We start from the raw sequence: 25,648 nt of genomic DNA, 5'->3' as shown, positions 1-25,648 counted from the left end.
TCCCTCTCCCCAACTATTTTCCACATTTTCCCATTCCCATTATCTCCTCTTAGGTTTCTCCTGTTAGACCTATGACTGACAACATATGGTATCTGTCCTTCACTGTGTGACTTGTTTCCCTTAGCATGACTCCCTCTAGGCCCATCCAGGTTGCTACGAATGGCCAGATTTCAGTCTTTCTCATTTCCATGTACTACTCCATCATATATATAAACCACATCTTCTTGATCCATTCATCAGGTGAGGGACATTTAGGCTCTTTCCAAGATTTGGTTATTGTTGACAGTGCTGCTATGAACATTTAGGTACATGCGCCCCTATGCATCAGCACTTCTGTATCCCTTGGGTAAATCCCTAGCAGTGCTATTGCTGGGTCATACGGGAGTTCTATTGTTAATTTTTTGAGGAAACTCCACACTGTTTTCCAAAACGGCTGTACCAGTTTACATTCCCACCAACAGTGTAGGAGGGTGCCCATTTCTCCACATCCTCACCAGCATCTACAGTCTCCTGTTTTGTTTATTTTAGCCACTCTGACCAGTGTGAGGTGGTATCTCAGTGTGGTTTGGATTTGTATTTCCCTGATGAGGAGTGACGCTGAGCATTGTTTCATGTGTCTGTTAGCCATCTGGATGTCCTCTTTGGAGAAGGGTCTATTCATGTGTTTTGCCCATTTCTTCACTGGATTATTCGTTTTTCGGGTGTGGAGTTTGGTGAGTTCCTTATAGATTTAGGATCCTAGCCCTTGATCTGATATGCCATTTGCAACTATCTTTTCCCATTCTGTCAGTTGCCTATTAGTTTTCTGCATAGTTTACTTTGCAGTGCAGAAGCTTTTTATCTTGATGAGTTCCCAATAGTACATTTTTGCTCTTTATTCCCTTGCCTTTGGGGATGAGTTGAGTAGAAAACTGCTGTGGCTGAGGTCAAGGAGGCTGTTTCTCGCATTCTCCTCTAGGGTTTTGATAGTTTCCTGATCACATTCAGATCCTTCACCCATTTTGAGTTTATATTTGTGTTTGGTGTAAGAAAGTGATCTAGTTTCATTCTTCTGCATATTGCTTTCCAGTTCTCCCAGCACAGTCTGTTAAAGAGGCTGTCTGTTTTCCATTAGGGACTCCTTCCTGCTTTGTCAAAGATTAATTGGCCATACATTTGTGGGTCCAATTCTGAGTTCTCTATTCTATTCCATTGGCCTAGCTGTCTGTTTTTGTGCCAATACCATACTGTCTTGATGATGACAGCTTTGTAGTAGAGGCTAAAGTCTGGGATTGTGATGCCTCCCATTTTGGTCTTCTTCGTCAATATTGCATTGTTTGTCTGGGGTCTTTCGTGGTTCCATATGAATTTTAGGATGGTTTATTCTAGCTTTGAGATGAATGCCGGTGCAATTTTGACTGGAAATGCATATTAGATGTAGATTGTTTGGGTAATAATTACATTTTAACAATGTTTATTCTGATCCATGAGCATAGAATGTTTTTGATTTCATAGTCCCTTCTTCAATTTCTTTCATAAGTTTCCTATAGTTTTTGTCATTCAGGTCTTTTATATCTTTGGTTAGATTTATTCCTAGGTATTTTATGTTTTTTCATGCAACTATGAATGCGATCAGTTTCTTGATTTCTCTTTCTATTCCTTCATTATTGGTGTATAAATATGCAAGTGATTTCTGTATACTGATTTTGTGCCCTGTGACTGCTGAATTCATGGATCAGTTCTAGTAGGCTTTTGGTGGTATCTGCCGGGTTTTCCACGTAGAGTATCATGTCATCTGTGAAATGTGAAAGTTTGACTTCATTTTTGTCAATGCTGCATGCCTTTTATTTCCTTTTGTTGTCTGATTGCTGATGCTAGGATTTCCAGCACACTGTTAAACAACAGTTGTGAGAGTGAACATCCATGTCGTATTCCTGATCTCAGGGTGAAAGTTCTCAGTATTTCCCCATTGAGGATGATATTAGCTGTGGGCTTTTCACAAATGGCTTTTATGATGTTTAAGTAATTTCCTTTTATCCCGACTTTCTTGAGGGGTTTTATTAAGAAAGGATGCTGTATTTTGTCAAATACTTTTTTCTGCATCTATCGGTAGCATCATTTGGTTTTTATCTTTTCTTTTGTTAGTGTGATGTATCACTTTGATGGATATGCAAATATTGAACCAACTCTGCAACACAGGAATGAATCCTCCTGGATCAATGTGGATGATTCTTTTCATATGCTGTTGAATTTGATTTCCGAGTATCTTGTTGAATATTTTTGCATCTGTTTTCATCAAGGCTATTTGCTTGTAGTTCTCTTTTTTTGCTGGTTCTCTGGTTTGGGAATCAGTGTGATGCTGGCTTCGTAGAATGAGTCTGGAAGTTTTCCTTCTATTTATGTTTTTTGGAACTGCTTGAGAAGAGCCAGTATTAACTCTGATTTAAATGTCTGGTTGAAATCCCAGGGAAGCCTTCTGACCCCGGGCTCTTATTTGTTGGGAGATTTTTGATAACTGATTTGATTTCTTTACTGGTTATGGGTTTTTTCAAATTTTTTGTCTCTTACCGTTTGAATTTTTGTTGTGTGTGTATGTGTGTGTGTAGGAATTTGTCCATTTCTTCTAGGTTGTCCAGTTTGTTACTGTATAATTTTTCATAGAATTCCCTGATGACTGCTTGTATTTCTGAGGGATTGGTTATAATAGATCCATTTTCATTTGTGATTGTGTCTATTTAGGTGCTCTCTCTTTTGTATTTAAGAACTGTGGCTAGAGGTTTATCTATTTTATTTTTTCAAAAAGCCAACTCTTGGTTTTACTTCTCTGTTCAACTGTTTTTTGGCTTCTATATTGTTTATTTCTGCCTTTATATTTATTATTTCTCTTCTTCTGCTGGGTTTAGGCTGCTCTTGCTGCTCCCCTTCTAGTTCCTTTAGGTGCTCTGTTAGATTTTGAATTTGCACTTTTTCTAGTTTCTTGAAATAGCCCTGGATTGCAATATACTTTCCTTTTAGCACTACCTTTGCTGCATCCCGGAGAGCTTTGATTGTTGAATTTTCATTGTCATTTGTTTCTGTATATTTTTAAATTTCTTCTCTAATTGCCTAATTGGCCCAATTATTCTTTAGTAGCGTGGTCATTAACCTCCATGTTCTTGGAGGTTTTTCAGACTTTTTCCTCTCATTGATTTCACGTTTCATAGCAGTGTAATCTGAAAGTGTGCATGCTATGATCTCAATTCATTTCTATTTATGTTGGTCGTCTTTATGGCCCAGTATGTGATCTATCTTGGAGAATATGCCATGCACACTCGAGAAGAAAGTGAATTCCCTGGCTGCAGGATGTAGAGTTCTAAATATATCTATCAATTTCATCTGTGCCATTGTATTTTTTAGGTCCATAGTTTCTTTAGTGATTTTCTATTTCATCTATCCATTGCTGTAAGTGGATATTAAGGTCCCTTGCTATTAGCACATTCTGATCAATAAGATTGTTTCTGTTTGTAATAGTTTTATGTATTTGGGTGCTCCAGAATTCTGCATGTAGATGTTCAATAATTCTTAGCTTTTCCTGATGGACAGACCCTGTAATTAGTATAAAATGTCCTTCTTCATCTTTTGTTATGGCCTTTACTTTAAAGTCCAGTTTGTCCAATCAATATAAGTATGGCTACTCCAGCTTTCTTTTGACTTCTAGTTGCATGATTTATATTTCTCTATTTAATATCAGTCTGAAGATGTCCTCAGGGCTAAAATGAGACTCTTGTAGACAGCAAATAGATGGATCTTTTTTTTATCCTTTCTCCTACCCTTTGTCATTTGATTGGAGCATTTAGTCCATTTGAATTCAGTGTTATTATTGAAAAATATGGGTTTAGAGTCATTGTGTTCTCTGTAGGGTTCATGCTTGAAGTCGTGTCTCTGCTACCTTGTGTTCCTTGCAACATTTCCTTCATAGAGTCCTTCTTAGGATTTTCTTTTATGCCTGATTTGGTGGTGTTTATTTCAATTTTGGGGGGGTGGAAACGTTTTTGCTCCTTCTATTTTGAATGACAGGCTTGCTGAATAAAGGATTCTTGGCTGCATATTTTTTCTGTTCATTACAATGAAGTTTTTCTGCCATTCCTTTCTGGCCTGCCAAGTTTATATAGATCGGTTTGTAACCACTCTGATAGGTTTTCCTTTGCATATTAGTTGCCTTTTATCCCTAGGTGCTTTTAGAATTCTTTCTTTATCCTTATATTTTGCCGGTTTCACTACAATATGTTGTGCCAGAAATCGATTCAAGTTACGTCTGAGGCGAGTTCTCTGTGTCTCTTGGATTTCAATGTCTATTTGCTTCCCCAGATTGGGGACATTCTTAGCTATAATTTGATCAAGCACCCCTTTAGTTCCTTTTTCTATTTCTTCTTCAGGAATTTCTGTGATTTGGGTGTTGTACAATTTGATTGCATCACTCCATTCTCCATTTCTCCTTTCATGCTCCTGGATCAACTTATCTCTCTTTTTCTCTGTTTTCTCCTTTTCTATATTTGTGTCTTCTAATTCATCTATTCTCCTCTCTGTCTCTTCGATGTGTGCAGTGGCTCCCTCCATTATATTATGTACCTCATTTATAGCATTTTAAAACCCCTCACCCCTATTTTTATATTCTCTAGTCTTTGTATCAGTAGCTTCTCTGATGTCTCCCATGCTTTTTTCAAGCCAAGCGATTATTTTTATGACAGTTGTTCTAAATTCTTGCTCCATTATCTTGTTCATATCTGATTTAAGCAATTTTTTAGCTGTGACTTCTTGGAATTTTTTTAATGGAGAGTTCTTCCATTTTGTCAGTTTAGGTAACTTTCTGTCTCTTGTCACTTTTAAAAGCTTGTAATGCACTCTGCCCCTGTGTGTATTGCTATATTAATGGAGGCTCATTGACTGTCCAAGGCCTATCCATTCAGGAAGTGTTCTTTTAATAGTGTCTCTTGGTTTTTCTTGTTGTGCCTTTGGTTATTTTATTTCCATACTCATTGATATTTGGGACTCTCTACCATGTTTACTTAGGCTCACTTCTTGAGGCAGCCTTGAAAAGGAAAACAGACAGAAAAAAACACAGGGAACAAAAGCATGCAAATTCACAGACCAGTCAAACAAACATGCCACCTAAAAGGGGACAGAAAAAAAAAGGAATAAAAGAAAATGATGGGCAAAAATAACAAAAGATAAAGGACAGTCTAAAAGCATAAAACTGGAAATTCCAGCTGTAAGTAAAGAGTAGGGGGGAGGCAGTTGTGTTGGAAGAGCATATATGAAGAGAGAGGTGACAGGGTTGTAGAAGAAGTGAAATTGAAGGATGACCTGGCAGAGGGACTAAAAGGCTTAATTCAGAGAGAGAAAAAGGAGAATATGGTAGGAGGTGAGGAGAAAAAGCGAATATAATCTTATCCAAAGCACTATATTGTCTGATTATTCCAGAGAGAGAGAGAAAGTAAAGTAGCATCAAGAGAATAGATTAAGTATGATTGTTTAGGCAAACCAATGTCCCGTGTACCCAGTCCATCAGAAGGGAGTGATAAGAATGGGATAAGGGAAGATATATCTGAACAGCAAGAATTGATCTAATCATTACAATGCTTCAGTGTTCATTTTGCCTGGGCTCAAAAAAAAGAAAAAAAAAAAGGCAGTGCTCCAATGCTGATGGGCATGGTTTGGTGTAGGTAGATCTTGCTGCCAGTGAGGAGCCGCAGGCCGCTCCCCAAGGCCTTGCCTTGGTGGTTGTGGGATAATAATGGCGACACCCCAATCCCTTCTGGAACCAAGTGTTGCCAGCCACTCTTTTGGGTCCCATCTTCCTGTACTGCGGGTGGGCCATGTTGTATTTTCCAAGCCCTGCCTCATTTCCAGATCCTAGTCCATGCACTTTAATGCTACTGCTGAGATGAGATGTATTCCTGTAGAAGGGAGGCTTCCTAGCCAGGGATCTAGTATGGGGAGTAGGGTAGCAGTTTATCCTGTCGCCGCCTTGGATTAGGGCGCCTAGCCCAAGGAAAGCACCCCAGCTAGAGAGAAAGGATCGCTATCCCTGCTCCCCATGGTTATAGATGGGATGATAGGATTTATCTCAGTCTTAGGCTGAAGTTTTTCTCTTCTCTAAAGACAGCTCTATGAGTGTTTTCAGCCTCTCTTTCTCTTTCCCTCATCTCTCAGCAGCTCTGGGTGGTGGGGGTTACCTCCCCTCCGAGCCTCCGGGTCTCGGCCTGTTTTTATTTTCCCCAGTTCGCACTCATGTACCTATGAGGCTGTCTTCTTAGGGGACTCTGTCACTTTCCCTCCCAGACTCTTGAGGATCAGAGTATTGTGGCTTCAGTCCTTCTTAGATTGATAGACACGGGTGGGTGAAACTTATAGAGCTCCCTACTTTTCCCGCATCTTGCCAGGATCACCTTTATTACTTTTTGATCTGGATATCCATTTCTCCAGATTCAGGAGATTTTCAACTATTATTTTTTCAAATAAATTTTCTGTCCCCTGTTTCTCTCTTCTTCTCAGATCCCTATACTGTAAATGTTATTATGCTTGATGATATTAAGTTCCAAAATGTGTTTTCATTTTTTATTTTTTGGTCTTTCCTGTTCAGTTCAAATACCATTACTCTATTCTCCAGGTAGCTGATCCTTTGTTCTGCTTTCTTTTGCCTGCTATTTATTTCTTCTAGTGCATTTTTAAGTTTAGTTATTAAGTTCTTCATCTCTGATGGTTTCTTTTTAATTTTTCCCATCCCTTTTTTAAGGGTTTCACTAAGATCCTCCAGTCTTTTCTCAAGTCTAGTGCATATCTTTATGACCATTATGTTAAATTCTTTATCAAGCATATTATCTGTTTTGTTTAGCTCTCTTTGCTGTGATTTTTTCCTCTTCTTTCTTTTGGGACATATTCCTCTATCTCCTCATTTTGTATAATTCTCTGTGTCTATTTCTGTGTGTTCGGAAAGTCAACTACATCTCCTTCACTTGAAAGTAGTGGCTTTATCTAGAAGACATCCTGTAGTGCTTTGCAGTGAAATGTTCCCTATTTAACAGAACCTGGCACTTCAGGAATATCTGCTATGTGTGTTGCATGTGCCCTACTGTTGTGGCTTAGTTGCTTTACCATTCAGTCCAGTCATCTCTGATGGCTCTCTTTGCCTATTGTGGGTAGGGTTTGGTCTTTGTATTTTTAGTTGGCCAGTCTTGGGCCCCCTTGGGCTTGAGTTGAGTCAGAACAGGCATTTGTCAGAGATCCAGTAGTATCAAAATGCTGGGTAGTCTCCTTGTGTTGTACCCTGAGAAGCTTTCATTGGTGGTCAGGGCCTGCACTTAAATCAGCTTTCTAACCCCCGCCCACCACTGGGTCTGTCATCCGAGTGTTGTGTGTAATTATCTTTCCCTCTTCCCAGGATCAAAGTCATTTTGGAGTTGTGCTGGTCCCTGTCAGGGATGCTTGCACCTTACCAGGTTTGTGGCACTGCTTTAGATGGACTCTGTTCAAGGACATGTTGGAGGGGGAGTGTCTGCAGGAGAACACAGGGGTGGGGCTTGCTGTTTGCTTGTTAGGTAGCAGGTGTAGGCACTGTGCTTGTTCCTGCAATTGTTGATGTGTCTAGGCTGGGAAGTAGGGGATGGAAATGGTGCCTGCCAGCTCCCTTGTTCCTGGAGAAGTCTCCCAGCAATCCTTGCCCATCTAGCACAGGCTTTTAAATTAGTAAATAAATGTCCTTCCCATATTCCCTACGTGTTTTTCAAACTGCTGCTTCTGCACTGTATTTTCATAGGGCTACTTGTGCTGTCTCTTTAAGGGTAGGAACCTAATTTCCTATAGCTCTCATGGCTCTCCCAGAACCAAGCCTGCCAGATTTTTAAAGTTCCTTATGTGAAGCCATGCTGATTGTAAGAATTTGCAAAATTATGCCCCTATGGTATTCAAAGCCAAATGTTATGGGGATTCATCTTCCCCATGGGAGTTCCCCATGCCTGGGGCGCCCTGGTGTGAGGGTCTGTTTCTCTTCCCCTTTTTCCCCCCTCTCCTCCCACCGCCCCATTCCCTTTAACAGTCCCCTGGTTCCTTCAGCTCTGGACCACTTCTCTGTCCTTCCTACCCATTTCATGTGGATAATTCTCTACATTTATCTGAAGAGAGTCTATTCTGTCCAGTCTTCAGGTCATTTTCTGGGTTTTACACCAATGTAGGTGTTATCTGTGAGATGAGGTAGCTTGGGGTCTTCCTGCTTTGTCATTTTCTCCAGAAGTTCCTCTTGAATTTTTGATAATAGCCATTTTGACAGGTATGAGGTGGTATCTCATAGTGGTTGTGATTTGCATTTCCCTAATGATTAGTGATCTTGAGCTGCTTTTCATGTGCCTGTTGGTCATCTGTATATCTTTGGGAAAATGTCTATTAAGGTTTTCTGCCCATTTTTAAATTGGGTTGTTTGTTATTTTTGTGTTGAGTTGTAGTTCTTTTTATATTTTGGATCTTATCTCATTATTATTATTATCATTTGTAAATATCTTCTCTTTCAGTAGATTGCCTTTTTGTTGATGATTTATTTCGCTGTGCATAAGCTTTTACATGTAATATAAACCCATTTGTTTATTTTATTTAAAAATGTTTTAATATTTATTTCTCAGAGGGGGGGAGAGAGAGAGAGAGACAGAGTGCAAGTTGGGGGTGCAGAGAGAGAGGGAGACAAAGAATCTGAAGCAGGGTCCAGGCTCTTAGCTGTCAGCACAAAGCCTGACACATGGCTCGAACTCACAAATGGTGAGCCAAAGTCTAAAGCTCACCTGACTGAGCCACACAGGCACATCAGTTTATATTTGCTTTTGTTGCTGTTACGCCCAGATTATGGGGTCCCCAAAAACCAAGATCACCAGGGAGTCCAAGTCATGTATGCAAAAGCAAAGGGTGCTCATTTGGGCTTAAGTTTGGTCTCTCAGACCTTACCAATGCAGTGGATCCATGCTGAGAGCCCCGAACATTGGTCAAGTAGGGTTTTTATTAGGGTTGGGGCGAGGGATGGGGTGACGGGTGGAATGAGGGGCAGGGATTACAAAATGATTGGGTGGTATATCAGCAGAGGTTGGTGCGGTGCAGCGTGGTTTGCTAATTTAAAACTCACTAAACAGCGGGAACATCAGGTACTCCCCTGCTGGACCATGATTGGCCCCAGCTAAGGGTGGTGTCTGACCTAGCCTGAGCCAAACCTAGACCCCTAGGAAGGTGGAATTTTCCGGAATTTAGGTGGAGGAGGAGTAAATTTCCATTAACCTGAATCACCACGGGTGGGGCTCGTTATTCTTAACTTGTTTGAGCAAGTCCTTTGCTACAAAGTTCCTGGAACTTTAGGTGGGGCTACAGATTCCAGTAAGTTTAGTCATGCCTGGGGAAACAGAAACTTGGGACTTCTAGTTTCTGAGGCTTATTTGAAGCCTGTCATGGAGTTAGTTTGGCTCTTCATTGCCATCACCTTTGGAGTCTGATCTAAAAAAATATATATATTGCTAAGAGTGTAGCCAAATAAATTACCGTCTACATTTTTTTTCTAGGTTTATCATTTATGGTCTTACATTCAAGTCTTTAATTGACTTTGAGTTAATTTTTGTGTATGGTGTAAGATAGTGTTCTGGTTTCATTCTTTCTCATGTGGCTGTCCAGTTTTCCCAGCACCATTCTTTGAAGAGGCTGGAGGAGGATTATATAACCTATGTGCCAGGCACTGCTTTAAGTGCTTTTGTTCCTATTTTACATATAAGGAAACTGAGGCTTAAAATTGTAAGGTTATTGGCTAAGGTCATGCAGCTAGTAACACACACAGTGGGATTTGAACCCGGTTTCATCTGATCTGAAAGCCTTGATTAATAGCACTGCTTTAGTTCTCTTAGTTAACAGTTACTACCATGTATTAAGCATTCCAAGATGACCAAACTGATGTCTTGGCTCTAAAGTTGTTCCTAGTGAAGTCAGAGGAAACATTCGTGCAGTTCTAATTACAGGAGAGTATAACAGAGCTCTTATATAGAAGTACATGCAGAGTTATGGAAGCACAGAGATTGTTTCTTCTGGCTTTGGATCTGCAAGCTTCATAGAAGATTATATTGGATTTGAGTAGTTCTGACTGGCTTGACTAGTTTCATTATTAGTTTTGTGATGCTGTAGCATTTTGTGCATAGGGAGTGGCATTAATAAAAGCAGAGATTTGCAGGCACTTGATTCACTCAGGCAATGTTGAGTGTTTGGTTGGGGCTATTGGATGTGTGGCAGAGAAAGTAAATGTCCAGAGATGGCTGGAGAGTGAAGTTGAAAGTTTTGAAGGGTCCTGTATTGATGCTGAGGATTTTGGATTTGACTCTAGATGTATTAGTGAGCCATTAAACATCTTTAAGCCAGGGAGTATTGAAATGTGATCTGCCAAGACCTGATCATATGGCTGTAATCTAGAGGTTGGATTGGAAGGAGAAGACACTAAAAACAGGGAAAACTTTGAGGCCACTAATGAATGTATAAGATAAAAGACAGGGTCTAAAATAAGTCAGCAGTGGTAGGGATGGCAAGGATAGTAGGGGTTTGAGAAATGAATTAGAATTGACACAATGAAGAAGGAATGATGAATGAATTCAAGATTTTTTTAGAATAGGCAGTTGTAAGAATGGTATTTAATGAAATGGGGAAAGTGAGAGGTAAAACCAAATTGGGGATGGGTAAAAAGTAATAAATTTGTCTTTTTGACATGTAGAGGTGAAAGTTACCCAGGGCTATTTAATGAATGGAGTTGTCCAATAAGCTGATGGACTCAACTGTATATTCAGCTACAAAATAGCTTTGAGTCTGGAGCTCACCAGAGGTACTCAGATTGTAGATACCAATTTGTAAGTCATCAGCAAAGTGATAATTGAATCAGTAGGAATAGAGGAGATCACAGAGGAAAACAAGAATTGAGGACAAACTTTTTACATTACCTACTCATCTACCTGGTTTGGTTGTCTACAGGTGGATTTGAATGGGTGGACTAGTGTCAATGACTAATAATTCTCAACATAGGAAGGTCTCTGTCCAGCTGTAATTACTGGGGACTCAGCCTGGAATTTCATTCTGGGAGACTGATTTGACTGCCCAAACAACTTAATGTAGCCTCATGAGATGCCAAAGCCAAATAAGGGACTGCCTGGGTGGTTCAGTCCTTTGAGCATCCAACTCATGAGGTCATGATCTTATGGTTCGTGGGTTCGAGCTCCACATTGTGCTCTGTGCTTATAGTCAGCTTAGAGCCTGGAGCCTGTCTTTGGATTCTGTCTCTCTCTCTCTCTCTCTCTCTCTCTCTCTGTCCCTCCCATGATCATACTGTCTCTCTCTCTCAAAAATTAAATAAAACATAAAAAAAAAAAAACCAAATAAGGGCCTGGTCTTCCTCTCTAACATTAGATTTGCATCTGCATACACCACCAAGGAGGCCCACCTTCCTTGATCTTGGAATGAACAGATGGGGAAAGGAGCTTAGCTTTCCTTTGTGTCAGGTATGTGAAGCTTTTAGGAAATGAGAATTTGTGTAAGGAGTAAATTCAGTATATTCTCTAGTGTATTCTCTTATTTGTCAACCAGGAAGGTAGAAACATGTCATGATTTTTTATAGTATTACAATCAAATTTAAATGAGATAAATTCTCTTTTAATGTGCATTGTATTTTGTACTCTTTATAGCTGGAAAAAAATCAATACTTGTAAACATACCACACTGTTATTTTCCTACTCTATTATATACAAAAAGATACTTGCACACATTAAAGTTGAGAAATGCAATAAAATTGGCTTTATTTTAGGTCCTGGAAATGAATAGTCCCTCCAACTCTGGCACTAGAGCAGATGTAGTCATGAAATTATTTCCCATTTTTATTGAGATGAATTAGAGAAGTAAAATTTAGACTTCCATATAATATCTGTAAACAGATCTCATTGCCTTTACTTACAGTAAGTCGGATTCTAGGATTTGTATTACATGCTATGTTTATAATTTAAATATTTCAGTTTTGTAGATTATAGAAGACAGTATTTATAGTGGAAAGAGTATAGATTTTGGGGCCTGATATGCCCTGGACTTAAATCCAGACCATTTGCTAGCTGAGTGAGTTAAACAAGATACTCAAATTCTTGGTTGTTTTTTTCTGATTTTAAATTGGGGATATATGTTTTGTTGAACCCTAATCCCTCTAAATGCTTTAAAAAATGCTCATTAGTCAACTAATTTTTTCCCTCTTGGTGAGAACAGGCATTAACATATTTAACAGTGCTGAGAAGCTCTATCCTAAACAAATACTTTTTTTCTTTTTTTAGTACTTTAATTTTTTACAACCCAGCATTTTCCAACTTTATTTTGTCATTGTACTTTTTTATTCTTGGAACACGTATTAGTAGACTTTGTTATTGATGGTATACATTTTGGAAAAGGTGAATTTAATAATCAGGTCCAAGTGCTTGCTTTTTTTTTTTTTTTTGTATAGTTGACACACAAGGTTGCATTAGTTTAAGGTATACAACTTAGTGAATTGACAAGTTTATACATTATACTATGTTTATCACCAGTATTTGATATCTAAATATTTGGCTTCATTGAACCCCAGGTACATTATAATATCCTATGGACTAAATAATGCTATGCTGCTTAGAATTTTGGGATTAGATTGCAATGGATAGGATTAGGCTTTAGGAAAAGTGAGTTTTGATTAATCACAGTTCTGCCAATGGTAACTGTGTGGCCCTAAGTAGACTTAATTTCTACATAGACAAGTCTCAGTGTCCTCATCTATAAAATAATACCTTATCTGCCTCATAAAATTGCTGGAAAAATCCATGTGAAAATAGTTGTGAAAACAGTTTTGAAAATTTAAAGTTCTGCCAGTGGAAAGGGTGTTATTACTAACAAGGAAATGGAATTGTAGGAACAGTGAATATAGAATAGAGGAGGCCTAGAGGTTGATCTGTGCTGCTTCCCTTTTCAACTCCTGTATTTTTTAATAATTAAAACAATTTGTAGAGGAATATGCCTAAATGTCTATAGCTCTGTCTTTCGTTAGTGTTCTTGTACTTGCTTACCGAAGTCATTTCCCAGTATGGGATGTAGTTTAGCATCATGTTACTATTGGTATTGCTGAATATTCAATACTGAATTATAATTATGATGCACAATGGAAAAGAAGATTGTTAGGATTTAATAAGCTCTAAGTAATAGGTTAAATACTCAGCCTACTCATACAGCTCAACATTATGGCCACCTATAATATATTTCTCTTTGTCAGTAGACATTAAACAGTTGTCATTAACAATTAAATGGTGTTGCTTTAATAATAAATACTATCTCAAGGATGAGAAATCTCTTGTTATTGTTTCAATACTATTTTTGTTCTTGTTTTATTGGTTGGTGTTAATGGAGATAATTTTGTATCTCATTTTCTTTCTGTATCTGGAAAAACTTAGATATTACTCTGAGTAAGTTTTGTAAAACTAGAAATATGAGTATCATGTTTTCTGCGGTTTTAAGGTCAACATTTCATGCAATGGAGAGCTGTACCTCAGTATTATGATTATTGGACACTTTTTTATCTTTGAAAATAAAAATGTTCATTTGTGATTTTTACTATTTTAGCTGAACATTTTCAGTCACTTAAGCATCATGGAACTTTAGAGGACTTTAGACATTAGTTTTATATTTGCTGTTTAAATACTATGAATAGTCTTTTTCTAGTTCCACAGGGACACTCTAGTTTTAAGGATGTCTTTTCATCTTATAAAATAGTGTTCCTGGCATTAGACATAAGCATCATTCTTCATCATAAACTACTTTCTCCTTTATTTTCTGTACAGAGGCAGTTGTGACACCAAATTGGCAGAAAATGTTCCATTCTTCCTTTTCTTTCTTTCTTTTTTTTTTTTCTTTCTGTCAGGAAGTTCTCACTTCATCCTCAAAATAAGTTGTATCTGTGGGGTTTTAAAAACAAAACCAGTAACCTAGATTTGTTATTATCTGCAGAAACACTTTTAAAGAGAGTAGAAATAGTATTTTATAAATTGAATTTGAATGCCAGAGTTCTGAAGGTGTATTTTTAAAGATAAAATTTAAGAAAATATTTTGTGGACTTTAGTTTTTACGATTTCATTACAATAATATTCTAGAGAGGATATTAGGATGTTACATTGATTTTTTTTTTCATTTTCTTTTTGTCTTATTGAGTTTGATACTTAAAGTCTTTTGCTTTTTTCTTTAGGGGATATTATAAACCATACTTAGAACCATACATATACAGGGGTGCCTGGGTGGCTTAATAGGTTAAGAATCCATCTCTTGATTTTGGTTCAGGTCATGATCTCATGGTTTGTGAAATCGAGCCCCGTATTTGGTTCTGTACTGACAATGCAGCACCTGCTTGGGATTCTCTGTCTCCTCTCTCTCTGCCCTTCCCCCACTTGCACTCTTTTTCTCTCTCTCAAAAAAAAAAGCCATAATATGCCAAAATGAACTTAGTAAAAAATCCGTTTTTTGTTTTTCTTAGTTTTTAAAGTAGGCTCTATGCCCAGTGTGGAGCCCAGCGTGGATCTTGAGGTCTTGAACTCGTGATACTGAGATCAAGATCTGAGGTGAGATCAAGAGTTGGGACGCTTAACTGACTGAGCCATCCAGGTTCCCCTGTGTTGATTTTATAGTGAGTTTATTAAAAGTATGTTACCCTCTTTTGTCAGAAAGGCCACAGTAATGAAAACTATGTTTCACTTTTATATACATTGGATGAGATCACCAGATGCTGTTGTTAAGAGCACATCAAAAAGAAAAATTGAAAATATGAGCTGCATGGAAAAATACTAGAACCAGTTAGCTCTCAAAAAAACAGGACCATGTATAGGGGAAAAGAAAGATTTTGACCGTGAACTGACTTTAAGTTGTTTAATACTGGAAAGAAACAGCAAGATGGCTTTTCTTAGAGTTTTATTTTAGGTTTTTGATAATAGCATAAACTGCTTTGGAAATTGGAACATCATGGTCAGTGTTTGAAAACTCACATTAGGTTACTTTTGTTTTTCTAATAATTTATTATAGTTTTGAGATGTAGAAAAGTTGAAAAATTGTACACTGAGCATGTTATCACAAGTTAGATTCTGCGATTAAAATTTTGCTGTATTTGCTTTATTATATAACCATCCATGTATTCATTTTTCTTTCTATTATTTCATCTTATTCTTTTATAGGTTTCAAAGTAGATTGTACACAATCCAGTACCTTCACTCTGGAACACTTCAGCATGCATATTATTAACTAGAGCTCAGTATTTACTTATGGATCTTATTCAAGATAAAATTATATGCAGTGAAATGCACAGATCTTATGTGTACCATTTAATAATGGGAAATGTATACACTTGTGTAACTATGATCCTAATTGAGATAAATAATGTCACTACTCTAGAAAGTTCTCTCATGCCCCATCCAAGTCAAGTCCTGCCCTTACTTTCACCCTGTAAGGCAATCTTTCTTGGAATAATTTTCATTATAGATTAACATGTTCTAGAATGTCATAACATTGGAATCATGAAGAAAGTACTCTTTTTGGGTAAAAGCTTTATTCAGTAAGCATCACCTTTTGAGATTCATCTGTGTTGTTACCAGTAGTTTATTCATTTTCATGAATAGTATCATGAATTTCATGAATTGATAGTATTCATTTCATGAATAGTATCAATCCTGTAGATATTCCTTGGCTTATTTATCCATTCTCCTACTGATGAGGATTTGAATTCCCACCACTTTGGAGCTATTGAGTAATAAAGCTACTATGATAAAACTTGTACAAGTATTTTGTGAACACATACTTTTCTGGTTTGTAAATATCTAGGAATGGAATTATTGGGTCATAGTGTAGATGTATGTTTAGTTTTTTCAGAGACTGCCAAGCAGTTTTCCAAAGTGTTTACACCATTTTACACTCCCACCAAAATGCATGACCATTTTGGCACATTGGTGAATAAACCAGTATCTGGTATTGTCAGCCTTTTTAATTTTAACTGTTCTGGTGGATGTGTAGTGGTATCTCATTATGTTCATTTTTTAATGCTTATTTTAATGTTCCCATCCAAGTACTAACCTGGCCTGACCCTGCTTAGCTTCTGAGATGACACAAAATCAGGCACATTCAGGGAAGTATGGCTGTAGACTAATGTGTACTTATTTAATGACTAATAATGTTGAGTACCTTTTTATGTGCTCATAAACCACATCTATCTTCCTTTGTGAAATGTCTGTTCAAACTTTTTGCCCATTTTAAATTTTGAATATTTGTCATATTACTAAATCAAAAGGGTCTTTATGTATCCTGGATACCAGTCCTTTGTCAGATATGTTTTAGGAATATTTTTGACTAGTTTGCACCTAACCCATTTATTTTTTAAAACATTTTCTATCCAAGAAGAAGGAGTAGGAGGAGGGGGAAAGGGAGGAAAGGGAAGGGGAGAGGGAGGAGAGAGAGAGAGAGAAGGTGGGGGAGAAGCTGGGGAGGGGAGGAAAGGGAGGGAGAGAGAGAATCCCACACTCCACACTGTCAGTGCAGAGCTAGATTTGGGGCTCAATCTCATGAACCATGAGATCATGACCTGAGCTGAAATCAAGAGTTGGATACTCAACCAGCTGAGCCACTTAAGTCTCCCAGAGCTTCTTATTTATGACCTTATGGTGATTTAAAAGAAATATAAATATCTCAACAAAAAATATAGACTGTTGTTTTTTTTAAACACCCAGGATATTTTCTATTTTTTTATTTTTTTGAGTGTTATATTTAGAGGATGGGAAGGGATGGTGGAAGTGTATTATTCTCAGGCAAGGGGAAAGTAGGTATACCTTTCTATTGGAAAGACCACTAATTTTAACAACCCCTCTCCACTCTCTTCTCTTCTCTATACTGACTGTTGTCCACCTTTGTTGTTCTCTCTGACCCAAGGGATTACAGTTTCCAGGCTTCCTGATTCCAATATGTTAATAAGGGTGGCCGTCTAGAATTGTTAATATAGCTGAAATTCTATCTAAATTTTAAAGCCCACTAGAGATTTTTAAAAATAATTTTTAATGTTTATTTATTTTTGAGACAGAGTGTGAGTAGGGGAGGGGCAGAGAGGGAGACACAGAATCTGAAGCAGGCTCCAGGTTCCTAGGTGTCAGCATACAGCCTGATGCAGGGCTCAAACTCACAGACCATGAGATCATGAGCTGAGCAGAAGTCAGATGCTTAACCAACCAGGCCACCAAGGCACACTAAAGCCCACTAGAGATTCTAGATGCTGTATAAATTTGCATTATTTCTGAGAGGACTATCAGATTATAAGTAAAGTACTGATCCTTATTACTTATTAATAGCTTTATTTTCATAGATGTTTAACCATTTTCTATGTTAGAGCAAAAATGGTGATTATTGGTAAAATACTTGAGCCTAAAGTCTGACTGTTCTGAAGGCCTATGTCAACAATTGGTTAAGAAGAAAATATATCAGAATATTGAGGGGATCTCTGGTAGCATAATGGGTGAGAGTAATTTTGGATATTAAAGGTTTTAGTTTTTGTCTCATACTAAAAAGAGCTTTTATGGATTTTTATTTTGTTAGAGAAAGCTACAAAGAAGCAAAATTGAAATCAAAGACAAAACAAAACCAACAATGTGTCCCATCCCAGAACCAGAGTGGATATTATAGGTGGGACTGAGTGTACTTTAGGTCTCATCATACAGAGAATCAGTAAACATGAAGAGTGTAAGGTTAAATTGGCGGAGTGAGAAAGTCACAGAGCAGAGAGACCGGGAAAAGAGATGAGAGCACACTTTACTAAAGTGCTCTAGGGCAAGGTTCCATGGCTTGGAGGGAATGAGCCACGGAAGTTGCAGAGATGATGCATAAAACCCATGCAGAAAACCGAGGTCAGAAATAAATGTAAAAGGCCTTTACTGGGAGTGCTCTTGGGTGAGGTTTCCTGGCCCCTCCAGAGAAGGGACAGGACAGGTCAGGGAAGTCCCATGGGAGAACAAAGGGCAGGGCCTTATATGGGGCAGTAGTTTCTGATGTGTGTCCAGGGGGCGGAGAACCCCCTTATAAGGTGAAAAGATGAGTCTAGGGCAAATGACGTGTTTCCAGGGAGCTGGCAACAGGCAGAAAGTTCCAAAACGGTGGTCTGTCAGCCATCTTGATATTGTTTGGCAGGAAAGTCCTGGGATGGCGGTCTGTCGGCCATCTTGGTGTTTCTTTCCCTGAGCCCGCCAAACCTGTTAAAGAGTTTTTCAAGAACTGGGAAGCCTACTATGTAGTGCAGAATTAGAGTTCTGGATGCTACTCTAGTAACCTTCTTTCCTATTGGTTCCTTCCTTTTTAAGGAAGTCAATCAAAAGTCCAATGTCTGCAAGATTAACCTGATCTTAATTAGAGGATTTCTCGGTTCTCTAAAAGGAATGATGATCTTCATAGGACTGTGGAAGGAAAAATTAATAGTTCATCCAGTTATCAGTGGGAATACTTTACCTTACTTATCACAAAAGTCTTGATGTGAATAACTGTGTTCAGGATCTACTTTTATTTTTGGCCCCGAAGGCTGAGAATAACACAGGGCCACTAAATCTAGAGTAGCTAGGGGTGTGTGTGTGTGTGTGTGTGTGTGTGTGTGTGTGTGTGTGTGTGTATTGGCATGTGTTATGGGTTTGGTGGTGACAGTGGATATTTAATTGTTTATAGAAAACTTAGCAGGTTTTTCCACTGACTTTCCTTGAGATCTACCAAGGTTTTCTCCTCGCCATTTTTTTTTAAACCAAGGAGTCAAATTTGTTCATGGTCCCTGCTCAATGCCCATATTAAGCTGTCCACAGTCACTGATCAGTAGCATTTGATCAGTAGAGAAAGCTCTAAGGAGGCCAAAGAGATTTTTTAACTCCTCATACAATGAAAAGTTACCTTTGTCATCTCAAAGGCCCACTTTTATTTCAGTCTGGTATTTCAAACAACCCAATTATGTTTTGAACTCTGAGGTAGCAATATTGAAATTATTTGAAGGGTCCAGGGTGCTTTGCTGATGGAGGTTAATGCCTTGATTTTTATACCCTTTTCTTTACTCTTATTTCTTATTGTTACAGAAGAAGCTACTATGGAGGAAACTGGGCCAGTTTTAGCTTTTCAGGACTATTGTCTTGGCTAAAGGAATACCAGGTAAACTTCTTAGTTGAATTTTAATCTACTAGTTTGTATTTTGTATCACACAATAACCCTACATTGAAGAAAACTCTAAGTTTCTGTAATATAGACTTATGCCACATTTTTATGTAACAAAAATTATGCAGTCATCTTTTTAGCTAACATGCTTTCAATGCCTTCAAAATATAGTTATTACTTTTTAAATATGCAGTACATAGATACGTTTGCAGAAGTGTACATCATATATACTTGACACTATTTTCTCATTATATGCCCAAATATATGGCAAGATTTTTTTCTCTAAAATAGTCTTCAAGGAAAAAACTTCAGTCTTTCATAAAGTCTCACATATCTAGTTGTTCTTTCAGTCAGTATATTTAAAAAAAACACCCAACTCTTTGGGGAAGATATATTAATTTTAAATGATCTGAGTCATTGGTGGTTTTACATATTTATAGAAGTCATGTGACAGAATCAGTGAAAACAAAAAACAAGGAAAGAAATTTAATGTAAATTTAGTCATTTTTATTCTAAGGTAGGATCTTGCTACGACAACTGTTGGGTATCATTGTAAAGGAGTTTTTTAGAGGATATTTATAGCATAGTAGTATTGGAGTTGGTTATGTCATGGAGTTTACTGAATTTTATGACAGATTAAAAAAACTATCCTAATTTTATGTGGACGGTATATGTGGCTTGAAATGAATTTCCTACTGAGAGGAATTCCATCATACATGGAATCAGAAACTGCTGTATCTCAAAATAATTTAGATGGTTGGGAAAGGAGGATGATATATCCTAGAAAGTTGTATTCAATTAGGTAAAAATAGTGTAGCTAAGACTTATTAAACACTTAACATGTGCCAAGCACCACACTAAGCATTGTAGTTGTACTGATTAATTTATGATACATGACTTTAAAAATGCTTCTTATAATGACGAGGATATTGATATTGAAGTTGCAGTGAAGATTCAGTTTGAATAATATTGTTGCATGAAATAAGAGTGTGGAGAAACAACCAATATTTCTAAAGTAATATTGCATGTAATACAAACTGTACAAATCAAGACAGTAAATGTTACAAGTAGACATTTAACTGTTTTATGTTTGTGCCCTAAATATTCATATATTTGTGTTTATCAGAAACCCAATTTTGAACCTTATTCTTAGGAACTATGTATGAACGTGGGTGGGTCATCTTATTTAGTATACTTAGTATATTTAGTACTTCCATGAAAAAATTAGGCTAGATGCTCACAACGAAGACAATAAAAATACCTCTGTTGTTTGACTGGAAAACATCTGGTTAGTGAAGGGAATTTTATTCAATGAATTTTGATAATATGTTAGATTTATTAAAGTAAAATATTTTTGTAGACGTTTCTTTTATTCTGGTGCTCAGCATCTTGATTCTCTGACCATATACATCCCCCCTTTGCTCTTTGTCCCCTGGCCCAGTCTTTTCTTCAGGATGATAACCCCTATGTCTATATATTCAGAGTTCCTATATTTTACCTCCTGTCTACCTATATGGAGATTTTTAATACTAGTAATTACACTTAATAATAAAAGATGTCTGCCCTACTTTTCTTCAGTTTAAAATGTTAAATTCAGGACAAAAAATCTTTTATGATTAATTATTATTCTACTTTATGAAATCTGTTAAGTTTAGAAATTTTCTGAGGTGAATTTACTTCAAGGATATTGTAGTTATATTTCACTACTAGTGCTTTGAGAATATGTAAGACATAAAAAATTTTTTTTTCTCTGGTAGATGTATACCAACTAGTTTAAAATTTTAAACAGAGTAAATGTTGATCCTTGACATTTTGAAAAGGCATATCTTGACATTTCCAAAAATCTTCTGTATTCAAATTGCTGTACATATAATTTAGGTCCATAAAATGTAATTAGGAATTACTGAAAATTTGTAGGGCCACTTTCAACCCTTACAGTATACACACATTATTATACATTATTTCTTCTTTTGACTAAATATAAATGATAAATATTTCGAGGTCGATGATGAGGCCTGGGTGGCTCAGTCAGTTATGGATCTGACTCCGGCTCAGGTCACGATGTCACATTTTGTGGGTTTTAAAAAAAATCTTTTTTATGTTTTCTTAATTTACTTTTGAGAGACAGAGAGCACGAGCAGGGGAAGGTCAGAGAGAGAGGGAGATACAGAATCTGAAGCAGGCTCCAGGCTCTGAGCTTGCTGTCAGCACAGAGCCCAAGAACGCGGGGCTCAAACCCACTAACCGTGAGATCATGACCTGACCTGAAGCCGGACGCTTAGCCGACTGAGCCACCCAGGCGCCCCCACATTTTGTGGGTTTGAGCTGTGCATCAGGCTCTGTGCTGACAGCTCAGAGCCTGGAGCCTGCTTCAGAATCTGTGTCTCCCTCATCTCTGCCCCTCCCCCATTCGTGCTCTGTCTTTCTCTCTCTCAAAAAATGAATAAACATTTAAAAAAATTAAAAAATATAAAATATTTAGAGGTAACTTGTTATACAGACTTTAGTTATAGTGAGGTGAATACTTTTCAAAAATACTTTTGCATATAATCAAAATTTGACATGACTAGTGACTTTGAAAGACCTAAAAAGTAAGTAGAATGATATAAATGTGAGACTGCATATAATCAAAATTTGACATGACTAGTGACTTTGAAAGACCTAAAAAGTAAGTAGAATGATATAAATGTGAGACTGCTGTTTGACAACAAAATTCAAAAATTTTATTATTTACAAGTATTATGTACAACAGACACACTTGATTTTCAGCAGATAGAGGGTTAGTTTATCCTAGTTCTTCAACAATGTCAAAACAGGTACATCCAATGTCCAATGACTGCATCAAAATGTCAGATATCTTTATAGAAATCTGTAAACAAAAGCTAGCTTTTGATAGGATAGGTTTTTACACAATTTTTTTCCTTTGAACATGATACACTGTGCTAGAGTCACTTCAGAATTTTGATGGGATCAAATGGAAAGCATTAATTCAGAAAGATATACAGTTTTACAGAAAGTAGAGTTTCACATTACTCAATTTAATTATAATTACTCATCTGTATTTTGTTTAGGAAAACAGTGACATTGTGAATGAAAGTCCAGCATGGCAAGAGCAGATTTTTGAAAATGAAGACTCTATTGCTCTTAGCAGGAAGGATAAAACCATTCAACATGTGGAAGTGTTTTGTTATGCCAGGTACAAAAGTGTTTTTTTAGGATAAACTGAGTTAATGACTTCTTAATTTACATGTATTCAAAAGAAGCCAACATATGACTGACATTGGTTGATAAAAGTCGAATTGATATGATGGTTTCCCTTTTTTAAAATATAGCTTTAAGTTTTATGATGATGATTATGATAATAACATCCTACATTAATGACTTGTGTCTTACAATAGTCCTGTACTAGGATAGAGCTGATAGTACTAGTTGCAGCTTTTACAGAAATCCTCAGTATGGGAAAAGGAGATTCATTTGTATAACATCACATGGCTTGAAAAAGGCCATAGGCTAGATAGTAGTAGAGCCCAAGTTTAAAACCAAAGATTATTTAATTCTACTCCAGTGTTCTTCTAACTCTTCTTAGATAATATTCAGTGTAGGGTACCTGGATGCCTCAATCACTTAAGCATCCAACTCTTTGATTTCAGTTCAGATCATGATATCATGATTTGTGAGATTGAGCCCCATGTGGGGCTCTGTGCCTACAGTGTGGAGTCTGCTTGGGATTCTTTCTCTCCCTCTCTCTCTGCCTTCCTCTGCTCATATGCATGTACACTTTCTCTCTCTCAAAATAAATAAACTAAAATAAAAGTTAATATTTAGCATAGCAAAATGGAAAATACACAGCACTATTCTTAGATAATATTCAGTGTAGTAAAATGGAAAATTATAATTTTGAATGAAAAATTAGAATGAATGGTCATGACATTTGGGGACGTATTTTCGAAAACCAGGAGAGAAAATTGGGAAGTAATATTTTAATTGTCTCTTACTAAGTGAGAATTCATTATTTTTTTAAGGTTTTCTTTTCTAGTTTGTTAATATATACTATTATATTAGTTTCAGGTATACAATATAGTGATTCAACAATTCTATATGTACGTCACTGGGTGCTTGTCATGACAAGGGCACTCCCTAATCCCTGTTACCTATTTAACCCATCCTCCCACCCACCTCTCCTGTGGTAACCAACTATCAGTTCTCTATAGTTAAGACTCTGTGTCTTGGTTTGTCTAATTTTTTTTCCCTTTTCACATTTGTTTCTTAAATTCCACATATAAGTGAAATCATAATGGTATTTTGTCTTTCTCTCACTGACTTATTTTGCTTAGCATTTTACTCTTTAGTTCTATCCATGTCATTGGAAATGGCAATATTTCATACTTCTTATGTCTGAATAATGTTCCTAATATTCCTTGTATATATTTGTTGATGGTCTCTTGGGTTGTTTCCATGTATTGACTATGGTAAATAATACTGCTATAACCATAGAGCTGCATGTATTCATTTGAATTATGGTTTTTATATTCTTTGGGTAAATACCAGTAGTACAATTGCTGGATCATATGGTAGGCCTATTTGATTATTTAATTTATTTGTTTTTAAATTATTTTTAATTTTTTTTAATGTTAAATGTTTTATTTATTTTTGAGAGAGAGAGACAGCGTGAGCAGGGGAGGGTCAGAGAGAGAGGGAGACACAGAATCTGAAGACAGGCTCCAGGCTGAGCTAGCTGTCAGCACAGAGCCTGACATGGGGCCTGAACCCACGAACCGCGAGATCAAAACCTGAGCTGAAGCCTGCCGCTCAACCAACTGAGCCACCCAGGCGCCCCAATAATTTATTTATTTTTTAATTTACATTCAAGTTGGCATATAGTGTAACAATGATTTCAAGAGTAGATTCCTTAATGCCCTTTACCCATTTAGCCCATCTCCCTTCGCTCAATCCCTCTAGCAACCCTCTGTCAGTTCTGTATATTTAAGTCTTATGTTTTGTCCCCCTCCCTGTTTTTATATTATTTTTGCTTCCCTTTCCTTATGTTCATATGTTTTATATCTTAAAGTCTGCATATGAGTGAAGTCATAAGATATTTGTCTTTCTCTAATTTCGCTTAGCATGATACCTTCTAGTTCCATCCACATAGTTGCACATGGCAAGATTTCATGCTTTCTGATTGCCAAGTAATACTCCATTGTGTGTGTGTGTGTGTGTGTGTGTGTGTGTGTGTGTATACCACATCTTTATTCATTCATCCATCAATGGACATTTGGACTCTTTCCATATTTTGGCTAACCACATCTTTATCCACTCATCCATTGATGGACATTTGGACTCTTTCCATACTTTGGCTATGATAGTAGCACTGCTATAAACATTGGGGTGTTTGTGCCCCTTCGAAACAGCACACCTGTATCTTTTGAATAAATACGTAGTAGTGCAGTTGCTGGGTCATAGGGTAGCTTTATTTTTAATTTTTTGAGCAATCTCCATACTGTTTTCCAGAGTGGCTATACCAGTTTGCTTTCCTACGAGCAGTGCAAAAGAGTTCTTCTTTCTCTGCATCATTGCTAACATCTGTCATTGCCTGAGTTGTTAATTTTAGCCATTTTGACTGGAGTAAGGTGGTATTTCATTGTGGCTTTAATTTGTATTTCCCTGATGAAAAGTGATGTTGAGCATTTTTTCATGTGTCTGTTTGCCTTCTGGATGTCTTCTCTGGAAAAGTGTCTATTCATATATTTGCCCATTTCTTCACTGGATTTAGTTTTTGGGTGTTGAGTCTGACAAGTTCTTTATAGGTTTTGGATACTAATCTTTTATCTGATATGTCATTTGCAAGTACCTTCTCCCATTCCATCGTTGCTGGCCTTTTAGTTTTGCTGATTGTTTCCTTTGCTCTGCAGAAGCTTTTTATTTTGATGCGGTCCCAATACTTCATTTTTGCTTTTGTTTTCCTTGCCTTAGGAGACATGTTGAGTAAGAAGTTGCTGTGGACAAGGTCAAAGAGGTTTTTGCCTGCTTTCTCCTAGAGGATTTTGATGGCTTCCTGTCTTACATTTAGGTCTTTCATCCACTTTGAGTTTGTTTTTGTGTATGGTATAAGAAAGTGTTCAGGGTTCATTTTTCTGGATGTTGGTGTCCAGTTCTCCCAGCACCATATGCTGAAGAGACTGTCTTTATTCTATTCTTTCCTGCTTTGTCAAAGATTAGTTGGTCATACGTTTGTGGGTCTATTTCTGGGTTCTATATTCTGTTCCACTGATCTGAGCTTCTGTTTTTTGTGCCACTACTATACTGTCCTGATGATGATAGCATTGTAATACAGCCTGAAGTCCAGGATCGTGATGCCTCTAGCTTCAGTTTTATTTTTCAGGATTGCTTTGACTATTTGGGGTCTTTTCTGGTTCAATAAAAATTTTAGGATTGTTTG

At 37.2% G+C, this 25,648-nt stretch overlaps 1 protein-coding gene across 4 annotated transcripts in view; it reads left to right on the top strand.

The window, feature by feature from the left end:
* CHM (CHM Rab escort protein) overlaps window positions 1-25,648 on the top strand; it is a 236,416-nt gene that overhangs the window by 48,707 nt on the left and 162,061 nt on the right. For all 4 annotated transcript variants that reach the window (XM_029930787.1, XM_029930786.1, XM_029930789.1 and 1 more), the window contains exons 3-4: window positions 19,137-19,209; window positions 22,284-22,408. In XM_029930787.1, coding sequence (XP_029786647.1) covers window positions 19,137-19,209; window positions 22,284-22,408 — 198 coding nt within the window. The remainder of the gene's footprint in view (window positions 1-19,136; window positions 19,210-22,283; window positions 22,409-25,648) is intronic.

This window comes from Suricata suricatta, chromosome X, assembly GCF_006229205.1.
Source record: "Suricata suricatta isolate VVHF042 chromosome X, meerkat_22Aug2017_6uvM2_HiC, whole genome shotgun sequence".
Lineage (NCBI taxonomy): Eukaryota > Metazoa > Chordata > Mammalia > Carnivora > Herpestidae > Suricata > Suricata suricatta.
Note: the sequence above shows the minus strand (reverse complement) of the source record. Positions and strands in the feature narration are given on the sequence as shown.